Here is a 19,324-nt window from a genome sequence, read left to right on the forward strand (position 1 = left end):
GTTTTTTTTTTTTATTAAAGCGATAATTTCAACTCTAAATTCTGATTGGATGAGACTGCATATTCTACATTCAAGACTAGGTGAAATCAAAATATGCAGTTTTGTGGCTTGTAGTCCATGTGCATTAGCTTTGAGGGGAGCGTCTATATGCTAGTGTACGCCTGAATGTTAACAAAATCAGCTTTAGCAGTTATAGACATTTTTCCTGCTGGAAAACCAAAACAAAAATATTCATGACTCATCCTGCACTACACAGATTTTCCTCCAATCAAATGCTCTGTAATGTCCCTCCCCCTCATACCAACAGCTACAAGTAAAATCACTGATTACAAAGAGTTAAACTGAGTATGCGAATACAGATTGCTTTGACTGACAAACATACAGACATGTAATTTTGCATCCACTTTATTTGTTTTGGATGTAATACTTTGCAGAACTTGTTGTGACATCCCTTGTTATCATTTATTATATACAGTATAGCAGATACAAATACAATATTTAATCTGTCATCTTGCCAGCAATTCAGCATATTGTCCAGAGCAGCATGTTTTTTTTAAAACAGGAAAGGCATGGTGTAATTTGATAAGTCCAGCACAAGTTTGTTTTGAAGCAAGAATGACGCAAAGCATAAAAATGTGTTGACTGAAAAGTTAACAATAGCATAATGCATCTACAGCAAGGGTAAACTTCCAAAATATTTAAATGTCTTTAAGAATCTGTAAATATAATCAAGCTATGAACCAGACTTTCACTATTTTGTTAGATTTTTGGTCAGCTAAATGAAACACTAATTATTTTAGTATGTAAAAGCACAAACAAGTCATTAGCATAGACAACATGCTATCTTTGTCTCAAAGCTATGCGTAACAGAAGGTTTGGCAACACTAGGTGAGAATGAAAGATGTGTGGAGTGTACTAAATCATAAACATTTGAATGTGAGCCTTGTAGTCTTTTGCCAAAGCTGTTTTTAATAATGAAAATACTGAATGTTTTATTTCAACTGGTGATGCCAAATGTTCTGACCATAGGATTCAGAAAACTGGATTAACTTGCACTGTAAACTGTAATTTTCCATTGAAAATCCTTTGTAATTTGTTACTGCTTGTAATCTGTGTGTGGAAATCTTGCACTAAGCTAAAGCTAAAACAAAACCAGAATATACAGAAAACACTGTCTCTTAACCTCTCCAGGTGTTGTAAATCTCACAGGCTTGAGATTCAGATGAAATGTGTGGACCTGGAGGCTAAAAGGCAGCATCAGTAAGGAAGGACCAGAGAAGATAATAAGAAACACATCCACAGAAGTGTGTCATTGAATGGAAATCTTAAAACAAAGACTTACAACTGCTCCTTCCCTCTCTGGTGCTCTCTGCTGAAATGCTTCACAGAAGTTCTTTTTGTGCTACGTCACACTTGCGCTTTTTATGTGTTGTTATGCCATAAGCATTTCCACAATAATCACACTGCAGTACTGACCTTTCTCTCCCTTAAGATTAAATGGTCTGAGGGAGGATGTTGTGGGGAAAATAGAACACAATGCAAGTTGAACAGGTCAAGGGCAAATTGCTATTTCCTCTTAAAAGCTGCTGAATAAAAATGATATGACTACTCTACTGGGCTTAGACATACGTATATGAGACACGAAAACTGTATGTGATCTGGCTGATATTTACTGCATATTAACATATATACACACAACCATACATACACATACATACATATATGTTCGTCCCTGACATTAGAGTTGATAAGTTTAAATCATTTAATCAAACTTTGTTTCAAAAACCGTTCAAGCAGCAAAAGAGGACTCATTTCAGTATGTGTGCGCTGTCCGAGAGGCGTTTTTTGAGCGACACACACGAAACACGCGCACATAAAGCTGCTGCTCATACAGCGTGTGAGTACTGAACCAAGTTCTTTTTGGTGACTTATTGGGCTTAAACGGTCAAATACACATAATTATATGTCAAAATGCCCATTTGCTAGTATACTCATAAACAGTCATTTATGTCTTAAGTGAATATAAACAGTTAAGAAAGAAAACGCATGTGCATCCGTGCATTTGGTCTTAAAGTGACAGCAGCCTAATATACCTGCTGCCATCTGTGCCACTAATAACAATCTCATTGCTCCTGACTGAGTCACTTTTGTAACTTTAAGAATAAATGTATATGTAATTTACACAGTGAAGACTTAAGCAGTGTTTCCTGTACATTTGATTACTATATACAATTTATGTAGCCTATTTCTATAGGCCTATTTAGTGCTTTAAGTTTTTCATTTGGGTCTTTGTTCTATTGTAGTTTTTGTCCTATTGCTTGTAAGTTTCTTTGTTCATGTTTAACTGTCTTCAGTGAGCTTCAGTTTTTTTGTGTTTTTTAACTTGTTTTTTTGTGATATTGAAATTGGTGATGAGATTTCAACGGTATCAAAAATTGATATAAAAAGCTTTTTAAAGCAAAAATAACTATATTGTGATATATCGTTATCACAAAATAAAATGACTCATATCGTGATATAAGATCTTGGTCATGTCGTCCACCCCTAATATTTCTCACCATCTAAGGTGTCAAAATACAACACAAAGGCTCTTGGTATGGGATTCACACTTGTGAGCCACCACCGGAGTCCCACCCCTGCAGTTGTAAGACGACGGATTTGGCTCTTACAGCAGAGAACTAATGTGCGTCACACAGTCAGGTGGCAACGCTTTCAAGGATGGATGGCACCTTGGATCAGCAACAATATTTTAGAGCACCATGAACCCTGAGTGTATGCATCGGGGGGTTGGGGGCTCTGAGTGATCTCTATTCCTCATAAAACTAAGAGAACACTGGAAGTGTTCCCGTTCATTATTTCAAGCCCATTTTCGACACCTCACTGAGAAGTCTTTCGGTACATGGGGCACTGCAAATGAACTGAGGTTGTAGCTTATTTGTTCCTGAGCAAGCTGTTCCCTGGATTACCTCTATTGCTATGTGATATGCCACTTAAAAGAGACAGTGAAGTGCATGCTGGGCCAACAACTCAGAAGCATTATTACGATTATCCTGCAATGATGCGGTTTTTGACTTAATGTGAACAACTTTGTGTGCCTAAAAAACAACTATCACACTAATGACGTAAAATTAGCATATCGACTGCAGTCATTCCAGACAAATGAATAAGACTGAAAAGGTGCTGTTAAGTAGGGGTGAAAGTTGGCGTGAATTAACAATGTTGTTATTTGGGTTAGTCACGCAACCCCTTGTCCCTTAAAGGAAGCTACAGTGCACATCCTTAGAGTATTTGATGTTCCCGACGCATCCGTTAAACTATCGTCAACCGCACAAACAGATTGTGTAAGCCTGACTATCCATGTATGAAATGCGGCAGCCCACACACTGACATGAGAGATGTTTTGAAACATACAGGAAATATGACGGCAGCAACGAATCGGGTTAGCATTGGTGGGCCGCTAACGATGCTAGTCGCTTCAGGCACTATTCTTCCCGCATCAACAGGGCTGGAAATACGGATGGAGCTGATTGCCGCCCGCTGACTGTGCTGACACTGTGTTCTTATTGTGAACTAATAGCGAGACACCCACTCGTTCCTCACTGTTGTCAAGGAGCCCAGCGGCAGATTCAATAAAGCATCTATCAGCCAAGCCTCTCCGCTGAGCTAAAGGGATGAGAAGTGCTACACAAGCGCCTGTACTTCCAGGGAAAATCAGCGCCTTGGCAAGTTCACCGTCAGGGATTACATGATGGGCCTCCAGTGATTCAAGAAAAAATTGTCCCTGTATTTGAAAGATGAGAGGGTTGCTGTAAAGCCGTCATATTTGTTATGAAAAAAAAGAATGCGGAAGCCAGTGCTACTTTCTAAATGTTTGTTTTTGTTATTGATTTTTTGGCACAAGAAATCAAAAAACATTAAATCTATTTCATTCAGTCCACAATAAATAGCCTAGTGCTGTCTATTTTAATTATTTTTTTGTAATAAAACAAATTACTGTATGAATAGACTAAATAAGACAAAAATAATTAATAATTCGTCAAATATGTAACTCCCTTCTCAAGTTAAATGTCTAAACATTTTTGTGCATAAAATCTGTTAACATTTTTACATATAAATCCATATTGATCAGTAAGTTTAATATACAAGTTTTTATAAATATCAGTAAAATATTATAGAAATTACTTTTATTCACACACATTAAACTGATTAAAGTGACAGTAAAGACTTTCAAATTGTTTCAAATGAATGCTTTTGAATTTTCTAGTCATCAAAGAATCCTAAAAAAAACGTTTCATGGTTTCCACAAAAATAATAGGCATTAGGTTTTCAACATTAATAAAAAATGTTTCGTGAGCAGCAAATCAGCATATTAGAATGATTTCTAAAGGATCATGTGACACTGAAGACTGGAATAATGATGCTGAAAATTCAGCTTTGCCATCACAGGAATCAATTACATTTTAATATATATCAAAATAGAAAACAGTTATTATAAATTGTAATATTATTTCACAAAATTACTGTTTTACAGTACTGCATTTTTTATCAAATAAATGCAGCCTTGGTGAGCATAAGAGACTTTTACTATCATAAAAAAAATCTCACTGACCCCAAACTATATGAAAATAATTATGGACAGTGAATAAATATGAACAGTGTGTCTCACCCGTAAGACAATGAACAACAAATTAACTATTACTTTAATCATATTTGGCTGCTAGAGAGGTTCTGCTCTGATAGGCTCACAGACAATCACCGTTCTGATGAAATTATAACCACCTCCCTTGCTAATCTGCTTTTGATATACACCCTCATACACCCTCATCTGTGAACCTGCTCAAGCATTTAATGCTGGATGAAGCTGCAGGAAATGAGTCCACCATTAAACAGTAAATTTACCCTGAATGGCAAGCTGATGGATGAGAGCCCAGCAACCTGCGACAAAGCATCAGTTCATAATAACAGGCACGCGCACACACAAACAAACTGACATGTGCTCTCTATCATGTCTGACGCAACTAAAACAATCAGCGTGTGAAAAGCGCTGGATGTTCCTAGACACATTGTTGTGCTGTGGTTGCAGCTCCCCCAGCAGTCAATCAGCTTCACCAAAAACACAAACACAAAAATACATATGTAATATACTAAAGAAAGCTCTCACCATATCCAAGAGTGCCTCCGGAGAGGAAGGCTGCTCAAGCGTATCATTCTCTCCTCTCGAACCCTGTGATAGCGGCCGGACTTCATTGAATGACAGGCTTTCAAGAGTTTCTCAACAAGCTCTCCACGAGTCCTTCTCATTGAGAGAAAAGACTATGTGACAACTGTGTCCATGTTGTCTCCTTACTTCCAAGGTGCCATGTGGAGTTTGGTTTTGGCTACTTCCATCTACTACTTGGCCACACTTTAATGCTGATAAAAAAATATATATAACATTTAACAAAGTCAAAAAAAACAAGCTAATCTATTAAGCATTTAAGGGAAGACAAATGAAATCGCCCTGAAATGAACAGTGGCTTCCATACTGTCCAAATACAACAGCCTCTGACGGAGTGTGCCGAGCTGTTCCCGTCTGACGTTCATTGTGTTTATCTGGAAAACGCTTGGCCACATTCCTCCTTCCTATCCACATGACGATATCAAGTCTTTGTTTTTTCCTGTTGCCAGTGATATATTTCCTCTTGCTTCACAGAGGGCAGGGCAGAAGAGTTCAGCAAGTATACACTGCCCTAAATCCATCAGTGTTTCAATCAATTCAGCTTTATCCACCTTTTTCCTGAACATTAAAGTTGTTGAAGCCTATTGTTGTTTTCTTGGTCTGAGAGTTTTACGTCAGTGATTCATGTACCACAGGGTAAGGGTGGGCAATATGGCAAAAAATATCACTTTTTTTTTTTTTTTTTTTCAGGAAGGATGGAGATGTACAATCTTATGATTCTTTTTCATGTAGGCTTTCAAGACCTATTTTGCAAATACTGAGCAGTAAGACACCACTGACATTCAAAATATTTTCTTTTGTGTTCCACGGAAGTAAGAAAGTCATTCAGGTTTTGGAATGATATGAGGGTGAGATTAGACTTTTGGGTGAACCCTCTCTTTAAAATAAAGAGACACATCAGGGCAGTCAACACAAAACCCCCCTCACTTCCACACTATCTGATCATATATTTCGTAATATTTTTGTTTTATTTATGCGCTATAAATCATTTTCTTATCTGATTTTTGTTGCATAGGCAACGTCTCCCTTGAACAAAACATCCCTGGTGTATGAGCTTTTATGTGTTTGTGTGGGAGTAAAACACATTGCAGGACCGTGTGAGACTACTGCTCTTGCATAGATCTCTTTCCCTGTCGGCATGTGGTCATCCTCTTCGACCCCATAACGAGAGCCCCTGCTGCCCTCTTCGTTCCAGCAGCTAAAGTGTATCGATTCTGTCAGTGCAAGGCAAGCTGTACTCTTTAGCTTTTTAACACAACAAATGATGCTTCAAACTGAGAGGGATAGACAACGAAGCTATAGTGACAAGAAGACACTCATGAGCTGATTTGCGATTTGATTTCTCTTTCTCTATCATATACCCACACAGACACACATGGGCGTAGAATATGCAGGGGACGTAGGGGACATGTCCCCCACACTTTTAAAAAGACGTAAATTCATCCCCCGCACTTTTTTTCGGGCAAGTGTGTTCACAGAGAGGTTGTCATGGGCCAATGTGAATAAATCTAGATTTAAATTCAAAGAGACAAGATAGTTTATGCATGAACTGATGTTTTATTCTTATCAAAACGAGGCGATGTGAACATTATGGAGCGCTAAACTCTCATGTAATGTATGTTTCATTCATACTGGAAACTGGAGGGCGCCCTCGTGCAGAAAGTCGAAAACGGACTTGTAGAAGTAATAACTTATGACGTTTTAGGAAATCCCTTATATGGCCAAAGGCATCCAGCTATCGCTGTAGCTGAAAAAAAAAAAACGTTTTGACTGATGAAACGTGAAGACAAACACACGATTGCGATTTTCAAGCCATAACAATAGGAGTATATGAATAATGCAGTGCTTTTTAGCATAGCCTTTATTACAGTAAACTATAAAATATATATCTGCCTTATTCTGTAATTAAAACAATTTTTTTTTTTTTTACATTGAATAAAATCCATGATGACTCAATGGACAAGTGTTTGTACTACATAAACCAATCATAAAATTGTCATAAGGAAAATCTACGAAAATAATGGTTATTGATCAGCAGTGTATTAGATTTTTAGCCAATTAAAAGCAAGAGAAAGAAAAAAATAAAACTTGTCAGTTAGACAAAGGTCAGAAAAGAATGGTATTAGACTTGACATTTCTGTCCCCCTCACTTCTGAAATGATGGCTTCATCAACCCTATTGATCAACCCTGAACTCATCAACCCTATTTCATTCTCTGTTCATACTTAGAATGGCATCAAAAAGTTAAATAGCAAAATATCACTCCAAGTGGCATCTGCAAACAAATGATGCGAGGCATTTTCTTACAACTAACTTCACTTTTCTAGTCCACTTTTGCAACAGCTGTGCTGCTTATTATTTTTGTGGAAACCTTAATATACTTTTTCAGGATTCTTTGATGAATAAAGTTCAAAAGAACAGCATTTATTTGAAATAAAAATTGTCTTGTAAAAATGTTTTGATCAATTTAATGCGTTTTTGCTGAACAAAAGTATTAATTTCTTTTTTTTTTTTTTTTTTTTAAAAAAGACAAGTAGTGTATTTGAAGAGTTTGGTTCCAAAACGTGATAAACGGCATTTTCAAAAAAACTGAGTTTCCGGCAAAATCAGTATTGTATCTGGTCGGTATTGAAAAGCCATTTATTAATTTTGCTCACAATGCGATATCCGTTGTGTTATTCTGTCATGTTTTCTCCCTTTCTTTCCAAAACACGACAAACGCCAGTCTCCCTTCTCTGCAGAATGCGATATATCCGCTCAACCAATCACAGCGCACCATTCCACGCACTGTAAACAGTAATGGCGGCGCTCTGAATACACCCGGCATCCTAGTTTTCCTTATCTGCTTTGTACTTTGTGATCAACAAAAACAGAAAAATGAATAATTTTGACGGCATTGATGAACCTGTGGTGGTTTCTGCAGTGGGGAAGAAATGCAAGTCATCAAAATGTAATCATTTACATGAGGAGATTAAGATGAGGCACTGAGGAGGAAAAATGCCGGCTGTTGCTTGTTCCACGACAGCATCAAACTTCTGTCATGGTCCCCAAAACTGAATCATGGACAGTTTTTAAAAGCCGTTTTTAATACCAATGTACTCTGTAAATGTGTTTATTTTAACTGTGCGGTGGCGCCAGATACTCTTTAATCGGTAATGACAAACGGACACATAATTAATTTATAACATTAACAAGATGACTCCTTGAATTCATTTTGGGAGCGACGACTGAATGTATTTTTAGTCAAATGCCTGTATATAAGTATTGGCAAAGTTCAGAGGCTGTCATATATGTGAATCAACTTTGTTGTGTATTTTCAATATGAAAAATAACTTTTATATTGATTGATTAATTGCATTTTGAAAAAAAAAAAAACGTGTCATGGATTTATTGCATTTTGGGGGAAAAAATAATCAGTTTTTATAATAAACCTTTTAAAATCAAAATGTAGATTTGAATTTTTTATGTTTTTATAACAAAAACATGCTATGTGAAAGTTTGAAACAGAAAATAGTGGTTTTCATCTTGCCACTTTCTTGGTAAAGAAAACACCTTTTTACTCAAATTATTCAAAATGGAGTTATAGCGTTTTGGGACCAAACTCTTCATTTATTATAACCTGTTTTGCATGCCACATGGTTTAATATTTTATTATCTTATCCAATGACATTCATACATTTTGAAGTGTCTCAATAATTTTTGGGGGCCACTGTAGATTATCTTTCGTAAAGCAAGATGAGCTATCATAAATAAATAAGTGAGAATTCTCTGGTTCTGATGCATGCACTTTAAAAACACTTGATCGGAAAAAAAGCAATCTGTCAACGTCAGCAAAACCAGACAGAAAACAAGCATAGAGGAGAATTTTAAAAAGTCTCCTGGGAGAATATTAGCATAAAGAATACATCCAAGAATAGTTTCTTTCTTTGTGAAAGAAAGTTTCAATTATCTTCGGCAGGCGTAACTGTTTGATCAAAATAGCACAATAAAGTCATTGTAGAATTTAAGTACCAAAACCTGCACACTTTAACACAATGGTCCTCAACTGATTTAACATTGGACATCAACATCAAGTGGCCAACCATTGTTCAATATACAAAAGCAAACAAAAAAGTGGTTAAAATCTTTTTTAAAAAAAACATTCATATTGTTACGAACTGCATAGAGCCACAATAAGCATCTTCTGAACAGCAACAATAAAATGAATTTGACAATTTTGCACAATAGTCGAAGTGAGATTTAAAAGCCTAACATATGAAACAAACACTCTGCCAACTAATGCATTAGGCTCCTGAACATATGTACAAATTGCACAGCATATTACATAATATATATTAATGATGTGTTTTTATTGCTGGTTTTGTGCTCTCTGTATAATTCACCTCAGTCAGGACAAACAATGTTTTACATCTTCATAAGCTTATATATTGTTTTATCTAATTATGCATGATAATATGGTTAGTTTAATTGTTTTTCCCCCCTGCAGTCCACGACTCTTTCATAATAGACCTACACCCACTGTCGGGTCACAACTCACCACTGCTTTAGCTCAGTGCTCAATGCCATAATATATCTGTCAAGTGCTGATTTATAAAACTGCTTAAAATCATCTCACTGTTCTTCCCTTGAAATGCATTTACAGCAGGTACGTCAGGAGTCACATTTTATACTCTTCATTGCATAACATCCGTTAGGATAAAAGCTTTTAGTGTTAAAAATCCACAGAGCATAAATTTATAGATGCACCACTGAACTGCAACCTGGTTATAGTGCATTATGCAATAGCTTCTTTCCTTTCTTACACATGATCTGTGACCAGTATCAATCTCCACCATTTCCACTTCATTCACTTGTTAATTCGACACATTTACAGACAGCGTGAGCTAAATGAAATGCATGCTGGTATTTGCATTGGGGCGTGATCACTGAAGAGTGAGAGGGGGAGATGTTATGACTCCTGAATGAGGGTCTTACTGGGGCTGCTCACACTAGTCGTTCTCCCAGCTCCCAAAATAGACTTTCTGCATTGCACCAGCGGGCCTTATCTCGCTGTCTGATGTTTATGTTATCTCTCTACGGGGGGATCTTTCTCCTTCTTTCAATGCTGCTTTACACATTTCATTTTCACAAACAGGGCTACAAGGATAGAGTCACATAGCAGCACCCGAAGTCTTAAAACAAAAGCACTTCATAAACTGAAGCAGGGCAGCACAGAGGCCCTTAAAAGCATCATCACTGCAGGGTGATGTATTAGACTCTTAGTTCAGGGTTGAAAGGTTCATAGGAGTCTATAAACTACTTCATGGTTTCTGTAAAGTTGCTAAGAGAAATACACAATGTGTGCTTTCCAAAATCACCCATATCAACACATATTCCTCAACAACTTATTCATCATTGCCGAAACAGCAACTGAATCTACAGTACAGACAGCATGAGCAATGTAGTTTGATTACAAAACAAATGACTCCCATGAACCTGATCTTTTTAGTGAATCTAACAACATGCAGTGCAACTAGAGTAGTATGACTTTTTTAACAAATGTCTCTTGTGAACTGGTTTTTCTTTTAGTGAATCGAAAACACAGCACAAACAATGTAGTTCACATTGTCGAACATATGACTCTAAGGAGTCGGTTCTTTTAAGTGATTCAAACAGCTTACAATTAAAGGGTCAGTTCACTCAGAAATGAAATTTCTGTCATTAAGTACTCACCCTCATGTCGTTCCACACCCGTAAGACCTTTGTTCATCTTCAGAACACAAATTAAGATATTTTTGAAAAAATCCGATGGCTCAGTGAGGCCTCCATTGCCAGCAAGATAATGAACACTTTCAGATGCCCAGAAAGCTACTAAAGACATATTTAAAACAGTTCCTGTGACTACAGTGGGTCAACCTTAATGTTATGAAGTGACGAGAATACTTTTTATACACAAAAAAAAACAAAATAATGACTTTATTCAACAATATCTAGCGATGGGCGATTTCAAAACACTGCTTCATGAAGCTTTGAAGCTTTACGAATCTTTTGTTTCGAATCAGTGGTTTGGAGCGTGAAACAAACTGCCAAAGTCAGGTAATTTCAGTAAACGAGGCTTCGTCACGTCATAAGTGTTTCGAAATTTCAATGGCTCACCACTGGGGGGCGTGACTTTGGCAGTTTGATACACACTCCGAACCACTGATTCGAAACAAAAGATTTGTAAAGCATAATATTAAGGTTGAACCACTGTAGTCACATGAACTGTTTAAATATGTCTTTAGTAGTTTTCTGGGCATCTGAAAGTGATAATTATCTTGGTGTCAATGAAGGCCTCACTGAGCCATCGGATTTTATCAAAAATATCTTAATTTGTGTTCTGAAGATAAACAAAGGTCTTTGGAATGACATGAGGGTGAGTAATTAATGACTGAATTTTCATTTTTGGGTGAACTAACCTTTTAAGCATGGTTGCTCACATGACAATATGTATAAAAGCACATTATGAATTTTGTCAATACTTCATGAAAATAACTAACCACTTTTTTTGTTTAGTATTGTTGTCTAATATATAGTTAAGGCCAATTATTGGGTTACATTTATGCTGCCATTAAAAAGTCTGTGCAAACAGATCTGTAAACAGAAGAATTGTTTTAAATTGATATATTATTGAATATATGCCATATATACTGAATATATGATCTCATTATCTGGCAATGGAATTGTATTTATTTTTTCCAAATATTTATTCCTTAAAGTAATAAAAGAGTCATTAATGGAACCATAAAGGAACAGGAATCTTGAGGAATTGGAACCAGAACCATTAAATTCTTCATGAATCCCATCCCTAAATGAGCCTAATTTACATTACAAAGGAGGTGTACTTGCACTGAATGATAATTATTTCACTGAAATACTAACAACACAATACTATTTGTCTTGCACTTCTGAAATTGTTGTTCAGGAACAGAAACATAAAATGTTTTCTCATAATTGATTACAGGTGTTCGACTTGACTCATTTATAAAAATAACCACATTTACATATGCACAGGAAACCCAAGTATGTTTTAACCTTTAATGACAGTTATGAGCTGTAAAACAAGGCACAATCTAATGTTGTTAATGAAATTCATGTAAATGAGCTCTTGAGTAAATCGCATGAAACATAACCTGTCTTCAAAAGTTATAACCCAATTTATGTGCCTGAAAGAGGCAGCAGCCGAATATCTTTGTTATATTGCAGGCACTAATGAATTACTCACGTCCAGAGACTAATTTGCATAATTCCAATTCTCACCCAAAGGCATTATGCTGGCTTTTATATGATTCCTGAATTCTATTACTGTTGTGAAAACAAAACCCCACACTGTAAAGAAGGTAGGTGATGGTAAAATAAATTCAAAAGGGCCAGTGGAAAGAAGGGGAAGATAACATCGCGGTTATCAATGTCATACGATCCTCGTCTGCTATCTGTCCTCAGGACTGTGTAATTACTGTCACAGTGTAATTAACCTTCACCTCATCTCAATGGATACTTTGGTGCTCACAGCATATTGGCGCCGACAATGCAAGCAAGTGTACAACCATGTCCGATTACGGTCTGGGAGATGATTTGGTGAAGCACAGGTGGCATTTAAATGTCATGGGTCAAAATGCTACATGAGTAAAGAAATAAAGCATCATCCTAATATCAAAGAAAAGAATTGGAACCAAAGAAGACAAAGGAGAAAAAGAGGCTTTTATTTACACAAAAAATCTCTTATTTATATAATATAAATATATATATATTTAACTATTACATATATTTAACAATTTTAAAAGCTGAGTTTTTAAATATCATATTATATATATATATATATATATATATATATATATATATATATATATATCTTTTTTTTTAAGGCAAATAAACATTTACATTTAAAAGGTGGAAGGAAGGTACATAAGCAAAGTATGCTTTTTGAAAAAAAAAAAAGAAAAATATATCCAGCAATGGCTTTAGGAAATGATTGTTCTCATCACTGCGGAGGTGGAATAATTCAAATATTTCAAATGCTCTTACTGAGAAAATGTTTAGCCAAGCCTCCATTTATTATGCTGTTTATCACGACTGCTATTTATTTTTTTGTGTCCTACAGTAAAATGACAGAATTTATCCCACAAGGAGTTTAACAATTAATGTCATGCAGCGCTGGTTTGCATTTTTCAAATCATCACTATGTGCACAACCAAACCTGAGCTACCATGACACCATTGTATCCCCCTCCTTACAGGTGGCTCTGTTTGGAAACAGATGCGGAACCCACATGTTTGCTGCTCAACACCCTGGAAACAAGCCCTCTGGTGCTACATGAAGAGTCAACCAATAAGTCTTTCATCAGATTGTCACTTTATCTCACCTCAGTCCATCAGTCCCATTTATTCCAATTCATTAGCTATAATCGCACTGAATGACCCTTTATTGAGTTTCTCGCCTCCAGCGCCCACGGCAGGAAAAAAGGGAGAATTGTGGGTATCTTGTGGAAAGCCCAAAAACAGAAGTGATATAAATAGCAGAAGGAGCAGAATTATGTAATAGAAGAGAGACAAAGAGATGGGGTGTCAAAACAGGAGAGAAGGGGTCCAAACCCTTGCTCATTGTTATTCGTGCTGATACGACTCTTGCTATCTGTAACCATCAACTTACGGAATGCAGCTGTGTTAAAAGAAAACGTAGTATTTTAATTATGTTTTCCATTTATTATTGATTTCTTTTTGCATTAATAAAGGTCATACAATGCTATTGCTTCTATTCGGCAAAATGTGATGTGGTAACTGAGAGGACATCATCTAAAAACACAGGGGAATTGAGTCGTGATGTAGGGCTCGGTGAATGTAAAATCTGCATTAACAGGAAACATGAAAAGCATACTATATAATGCCAGCTCATACTGGAGCGTTAGCTGTGAGGAAGACCCTGGTAGTCGAGGAGAGCGATGAATAATTCAGTGCTTGCCTCACACAGATCCTCGTGGCCGTTGTGAATAAGCTGTTTTGTAACTTAGGCTGGGTGGGATTTGAAGAGAGATTTATTATTGATTCCTTCCGTGCACACAGGTGCTTTAATTGGCTGGAAAGTATAAAGCTTTCTCTCTTTCCTTCTTAAAAAAAATTCATCCTTAATACCTGCCTTATTAAATAATGTCCCTAATGCTTATTAACAAGTGTAAACCATAATAAATATTAATATGAAAACAAATATAAATTGATATAAAATATGTTTTAAACAAACATGTTTATTAATAAATACATTGTGACATATTATATATTATACACATTTAATGATATATATATGTGTGTGTGTGTGTGTGTGTGTGTGTGCGTGCGTGCGTGTAAATATTGGTACTTTAATATGCATTAAATTGATATAAAGAATCAAAAATGCATCACTGTTTAAAAAAAAATTACTGAGCAGCACAACTGTTTTCAACATTGTTAAAAACAAGAAATGTTTCTTAAGTACCAAATCAGCATATTAGAATGATTTCTGAAGGATCATGTGACACTGAAGACTGGAGTAATGATGCCGAAAATCACAGGAATAAATTACATTTTATAATATATTCAAATAGAAAAGTTTTTAAATTGTAATAATATTTCAAAATATTGTTTTTACTGTACTTTTTGAGACTTTAAAAAATATTTTTAAAAAATCTTACTGACCTCAATCTTTTGAACGTGTATTTATTATTTATAATACTATAATATACTAAGTACATACTATTCATACTATATTTGCAAAATTCTAAGTACGCAATTTTTCTTTTGACCCGACATTTTTGACAAAAAGTGTAAGAAACACAACCAGAGCACATTACACTATGCAATACATGAAGCAAGACATTTCCAGTGTGAAGAATCAGCACTGCTGGTCAAAAGTTAAGGTCATTATATCACAAAAAAAAAAAAAAAAAAAAAAAAAAAAAAGATAACTGAATGCCAACCCCTAAACTTAACATTTAACGCTGTAATGTCATGTGACAATGGTGTGCGTCTGTGTAGTATTCTACAGTTTAATATGTTTACCGTTACATACTGCATACTGGATTGCAGTGTCCAATAAGCAATTTGCTAATATTTCTAATGCTAATATATCTTTTAAAGGAATAGTTCACCCAAAAATGAAAATTCTGTCATTAATTACTCACCCTTATGTCGTTCCAAACCTACTCCAAACCCGTAAGACTTCGGAACACAAATGAAGATCTTTTTGATTAAATCTGAGAGCTTTCTGTGCCTCCTTTGAAAGCTACACAACTACTACTTTGGCCCTTTGAAAAGTTCATAAAGAGATCATAAAACTAATCTATATGAATTGAGTGGTTTAGTCTAAATTTCAAAAGATCTTCCAAAGATGAACAAAAGTCTTACGGGTTTGGAACGACATGAAGGTGAGTAATCAATGACAGAATTTTCATTTTTGGGTGAACTAACCCTTTAATACTTCAGCAGTCAGCAATTCAATGCACTACAGTGACATTATACAGTGTAACGGGTACAATTAGCACAGTGCTTATGGGCTGCAAAGGTGATAAGTGGCTTTCTTTCTCTCTCTCACCCAGTTACTATCATCACCTCTGTCAGACAGCCCTAATCACCAACTACTCTACAGATGACTGCTTATTCTCTCATCTGCTCTCAAAAATTAGATTAAGAATCAAATTTAAAAGTGAAGTATAAAATTTCTTTGCCACTACTCCCACTAAATGGAATTGTAAAAATACCAAACAGATAGTCCCGCCCCAAACTCATGCCATTGGTTGTGCCAATGTTTCTGTGTCAAGCTGCTCAAAAAAAAAATAAATAAATAAATAAAATAAAATATTTTGATAAATAACACCAAAGTGCCACAGTATTTACACCTGGAAAATACACTTTCTGCGACCTTCAAGGGGATCAGAGAGTTGGAGCAAAAAAAAAGAATCTAGTGAAAGGCAGTAAAACGTGCAGCGCGTGTCAGTGAGAAAGAGCTTTGAACAATGCCACACAACATCTCTATTAATTTGCCCATGCAACAATTGAATGTTTAGATATTTTAAATGAAGGTTTATATGAATCGTGATTCATTCAATTCTTAGCACCTTAAATCGATTACTGACAGAAACAAACGATTCAAAAATTCATGTTTCAAGCTTGACGCATTGTCAGGATTTGTAATCCATGCATCGAGAAAACAAATCGTTAAATTACTCATATCACCTTTACAAAAATCAAACAGCGAGAGGAAAGAAAAGGAGCAGAATAAAAGTTCAGGAAGAGAGAGAATGATGCAGTGAAGTGTGAGGAGAAAACGGAGGTGGGAAAGGGCCACCGCATACCCAATATAGCTGCGAGGCCATTAAAACAGACCACACTCAATGCCATGACAGACTAGCGGACACCGGGTGCATTAACGACAGCACACAAACAGCGCACTCTGATTAAATAATGCAACTGGTTCTAACCATGCACTCGTTGCATAGAAGTGAGTGCTGAAGAGGCAGATGAGAGACTCGCTCTTCGCTGAGAAGGCAGCGTTGTCAAAGGGGAACATTCAGCGGCTGTTGACTATCGATCTGTTGATCTTTCATGCACTGAACCCTCACACCTCAGTACTCTGCATGCAGAACTATGCTGAATCACTGCCTTTACGGGGATATTTTTACCGCAGCATGATTAACTAAGGAATGACATCTTCCAACTACACATTAAAACGCTGCAAAGCGCCTCACAATGAAAACATCTGCCGTGTACTGTGCAACATTTAAGATGAAACCCTGCATATAACGTTTTAAACATGTTCCATGACTATAAAGCATCTGCCAATTTCTGTTTGCTATGGCAATTGCAAAAACCACTCAATGCAAACGGAAATATTAAAAAGACTAAACCACTGACGCACTCCGAGGTGAATTTGCTAAACGGTTGTGCTAATAATGCTAGATTACGACAAAAATTTAATCCATTAAGAGCACTATTTATTGAAGAGCACTTTCCCACCTCTATTACAGGAACTTTTTCATCTTAACTGTTCAATTAACTGATCAACAATTTCTAAAAATCAACAGTTATCCAAATGTCATTCTGTACATAATTATGTAGTGAATGAAAATTCTGTCATCATTCCCTCACCCCTATGTTGTTCCAAATCTGTTGAACACAAAAGATGATATTTTGAAGAATGTTGGTCAAAGACTATAGAATAACACAAGACGCGTCACTCGTATTGTTTTGAATGGGAGAAAGTGCAATGCGCAATATGGCGGAATAAGTCCCACTTTCTAAATAAGAGCCAATCGCCGATTGGTAAAGTCATCGCGTCACTGCAGCAGCCGTTAGAAGCTCCGGTTCCTATAGAAACAGTCAGACGCGTGCCTCCGAAATGTGACACAAGAGACGCGCACTTTAGGACTGCGCATTAGCTTGATCCAGCCTAAAAAATACAGTTTTTTGTCATGATTCGAGAGTTTAGAAACAAAATTGATGAGACGATTGTTGTCAGATTTCATTGGTGATTTCAAACGTGAAATTTAATCGAAAGCTTCGCAAACAGCTTTGGAGAATTTGATGTTTCCCCATTCAAAAAGATAGGAGCTGCACTTGCATGCCCGAGAGGCGTTTCAAAGATGGCCGCCGAATGAAATGACTTGTCTTAAAGGGACTTTGATGTTGGTAACCAAACAGTTGACGGTAGCCATTCACTTCTATAGTATTTTTTTCCTACTATGGAATTCAATGGCTACCGTCAATTGTCTGGTTACCAACATTATTCAAAATATCTTTTTTCTAGTTCAACAGAAGAAAGAAACTCATACAGGTTTGGAACAACATAAGGGTGATTAAATGATGACAGAATTTTCATTTTTGGGTGAACTATCCCTTTAATTCATTTAAGCATCACAACATTGATTTGACATTGAAAAAAAGGATTACTTGATTACAAACTATTGATTTTAGATGAATAAATAATAATGGACTTATCAGTAATAGCCATAATTGTAACGTCAAAGCATCCCCATATGCTTGTGTACATTTACTAACATTTTCGCAAATTAGATCTTATTTTCAATTAGATTTATTTTCATATTAGATCTTATTTTCAGATAATAATAGTTTCTCATTAGCACACAAAAAAGCATGTGGAAGATATGAGGCTTTGTATGATATCAGTGTAATAAGTAATTAAGGTAACACATGGTGTCATAAATATTGTAACCTTATAGGCCTGAAGATTCATACATAATACATTCCATCTCTATGGTGGGGTCTAAAAATAAGGCTCTTTCCAGGCAGTAATAATTCATTGTGGATTCTGTCTCTTTATGTTAAGAGACAGCTCTTTTCCAGAGTGACGGCCCCTGGTTTGAAAGGACAATACTGTTGGGGAACTATTCAAATGAGTGACATTTCCAGGAAGAAACAAATGCTGGAGTGGACGCACCAAGAAATGTCAAGCTTTGGTATTTTTGTTAATTGGACAAATTCTTCCTCTCTCTCTTGATCGACACACACACTGTGCCTGGCCTGGTGAGATCTCTTGTAAACGTCTTTCACCACAGTAGTTTCGGCACATTTTTATGCAACAGCTGTGAGGACAGCTTTGTGCTATCGAACTGTGAAGATGGCATGGGGTATCTTCACACGGCCGACTGTTGAGAATGCCACAAGACTGCTCAATAATTTGTTTACTCCTCTGTGGCTTTCATCCTGACTGCTGGCTAAGCTACAGTTTTTCATTTTCCTGTTTGGATTTTGGGGCCTAGAATTTTCTCATGGTTTCCTGACCATAAAAACCATAAAAAGCATCCATATCAGCGCTCGACATTAACGCTTGTGGATTTTTTGAAAGGGCAAGTGAAAGAGTAACCTGATTAAAATTTCAGTGACAAAAAATAACAAGGGAAGCATTGAAACGCAAGAATGATTCTGGTTTTATTACATTACGTGTAAACAGCGAGTGATAATGGATAGTGTATTTCTGGTAACAAAGTCGCACTGTTGAGGCTCGCGCTGCCTGTCTCTTTGTGAGAGACTTTAGGAGAAATCAAAACAAATAAGCATAACAGCACACATAAAGAAACTCACAGAAGAAACATACTGAAGTAAA

At 36.3% G+C, this 19,324-nt stretch overlaps 1 protein-coding gene across 6 annotated transcripts in view; it reads right to left on the minus strand.

Annotated features, from left to right (window-relative positions):
• LOC127517499 (cAMP-specific 3',5'-cyclic phosphodiesterase 4D-like) overlaps positions 1-19,324 on the minus strand; it is a 136,472-nt gene that overhangs the window by 46,448 nt on the left and 70,700 nt on the right. The window contains exon 1 of one of the 6 annotated variants that reach the window (XM_051903250.1): positions 5,162-5,589. The exons of the other annotated variants lie outside the window; for them this stretch is intronic. Coding sequence (XP_051759210.1) covers positions 5,162-5,301 — 140 coding nt within the window. The 5' untranslated portion in view covers positions 5,302-5,589. Of the gene's footprint in view, positions 1-5,161; positions 5,590-19,324 lie in introns of those variants that run through there. 6 annotated transcript variants of the gene reach the window in all.

The sequence above is a fragment of the Ctenopharyngodon idella genome, chromosome 8 (assembly GCF_019924925.1).
Source record: "Ctenopharyngodon idella isolate HZGC_01 chromosome 8, HZGC01, whole genome shotgun sequence".
NCBI classification, from domain to species: Eukaryota; Metazoa; Chordata; class Actinopteri; order Cypriniformes; family Xenocyprididae; genus Ctenopharyngodon; species Ctenopharyngodon idella.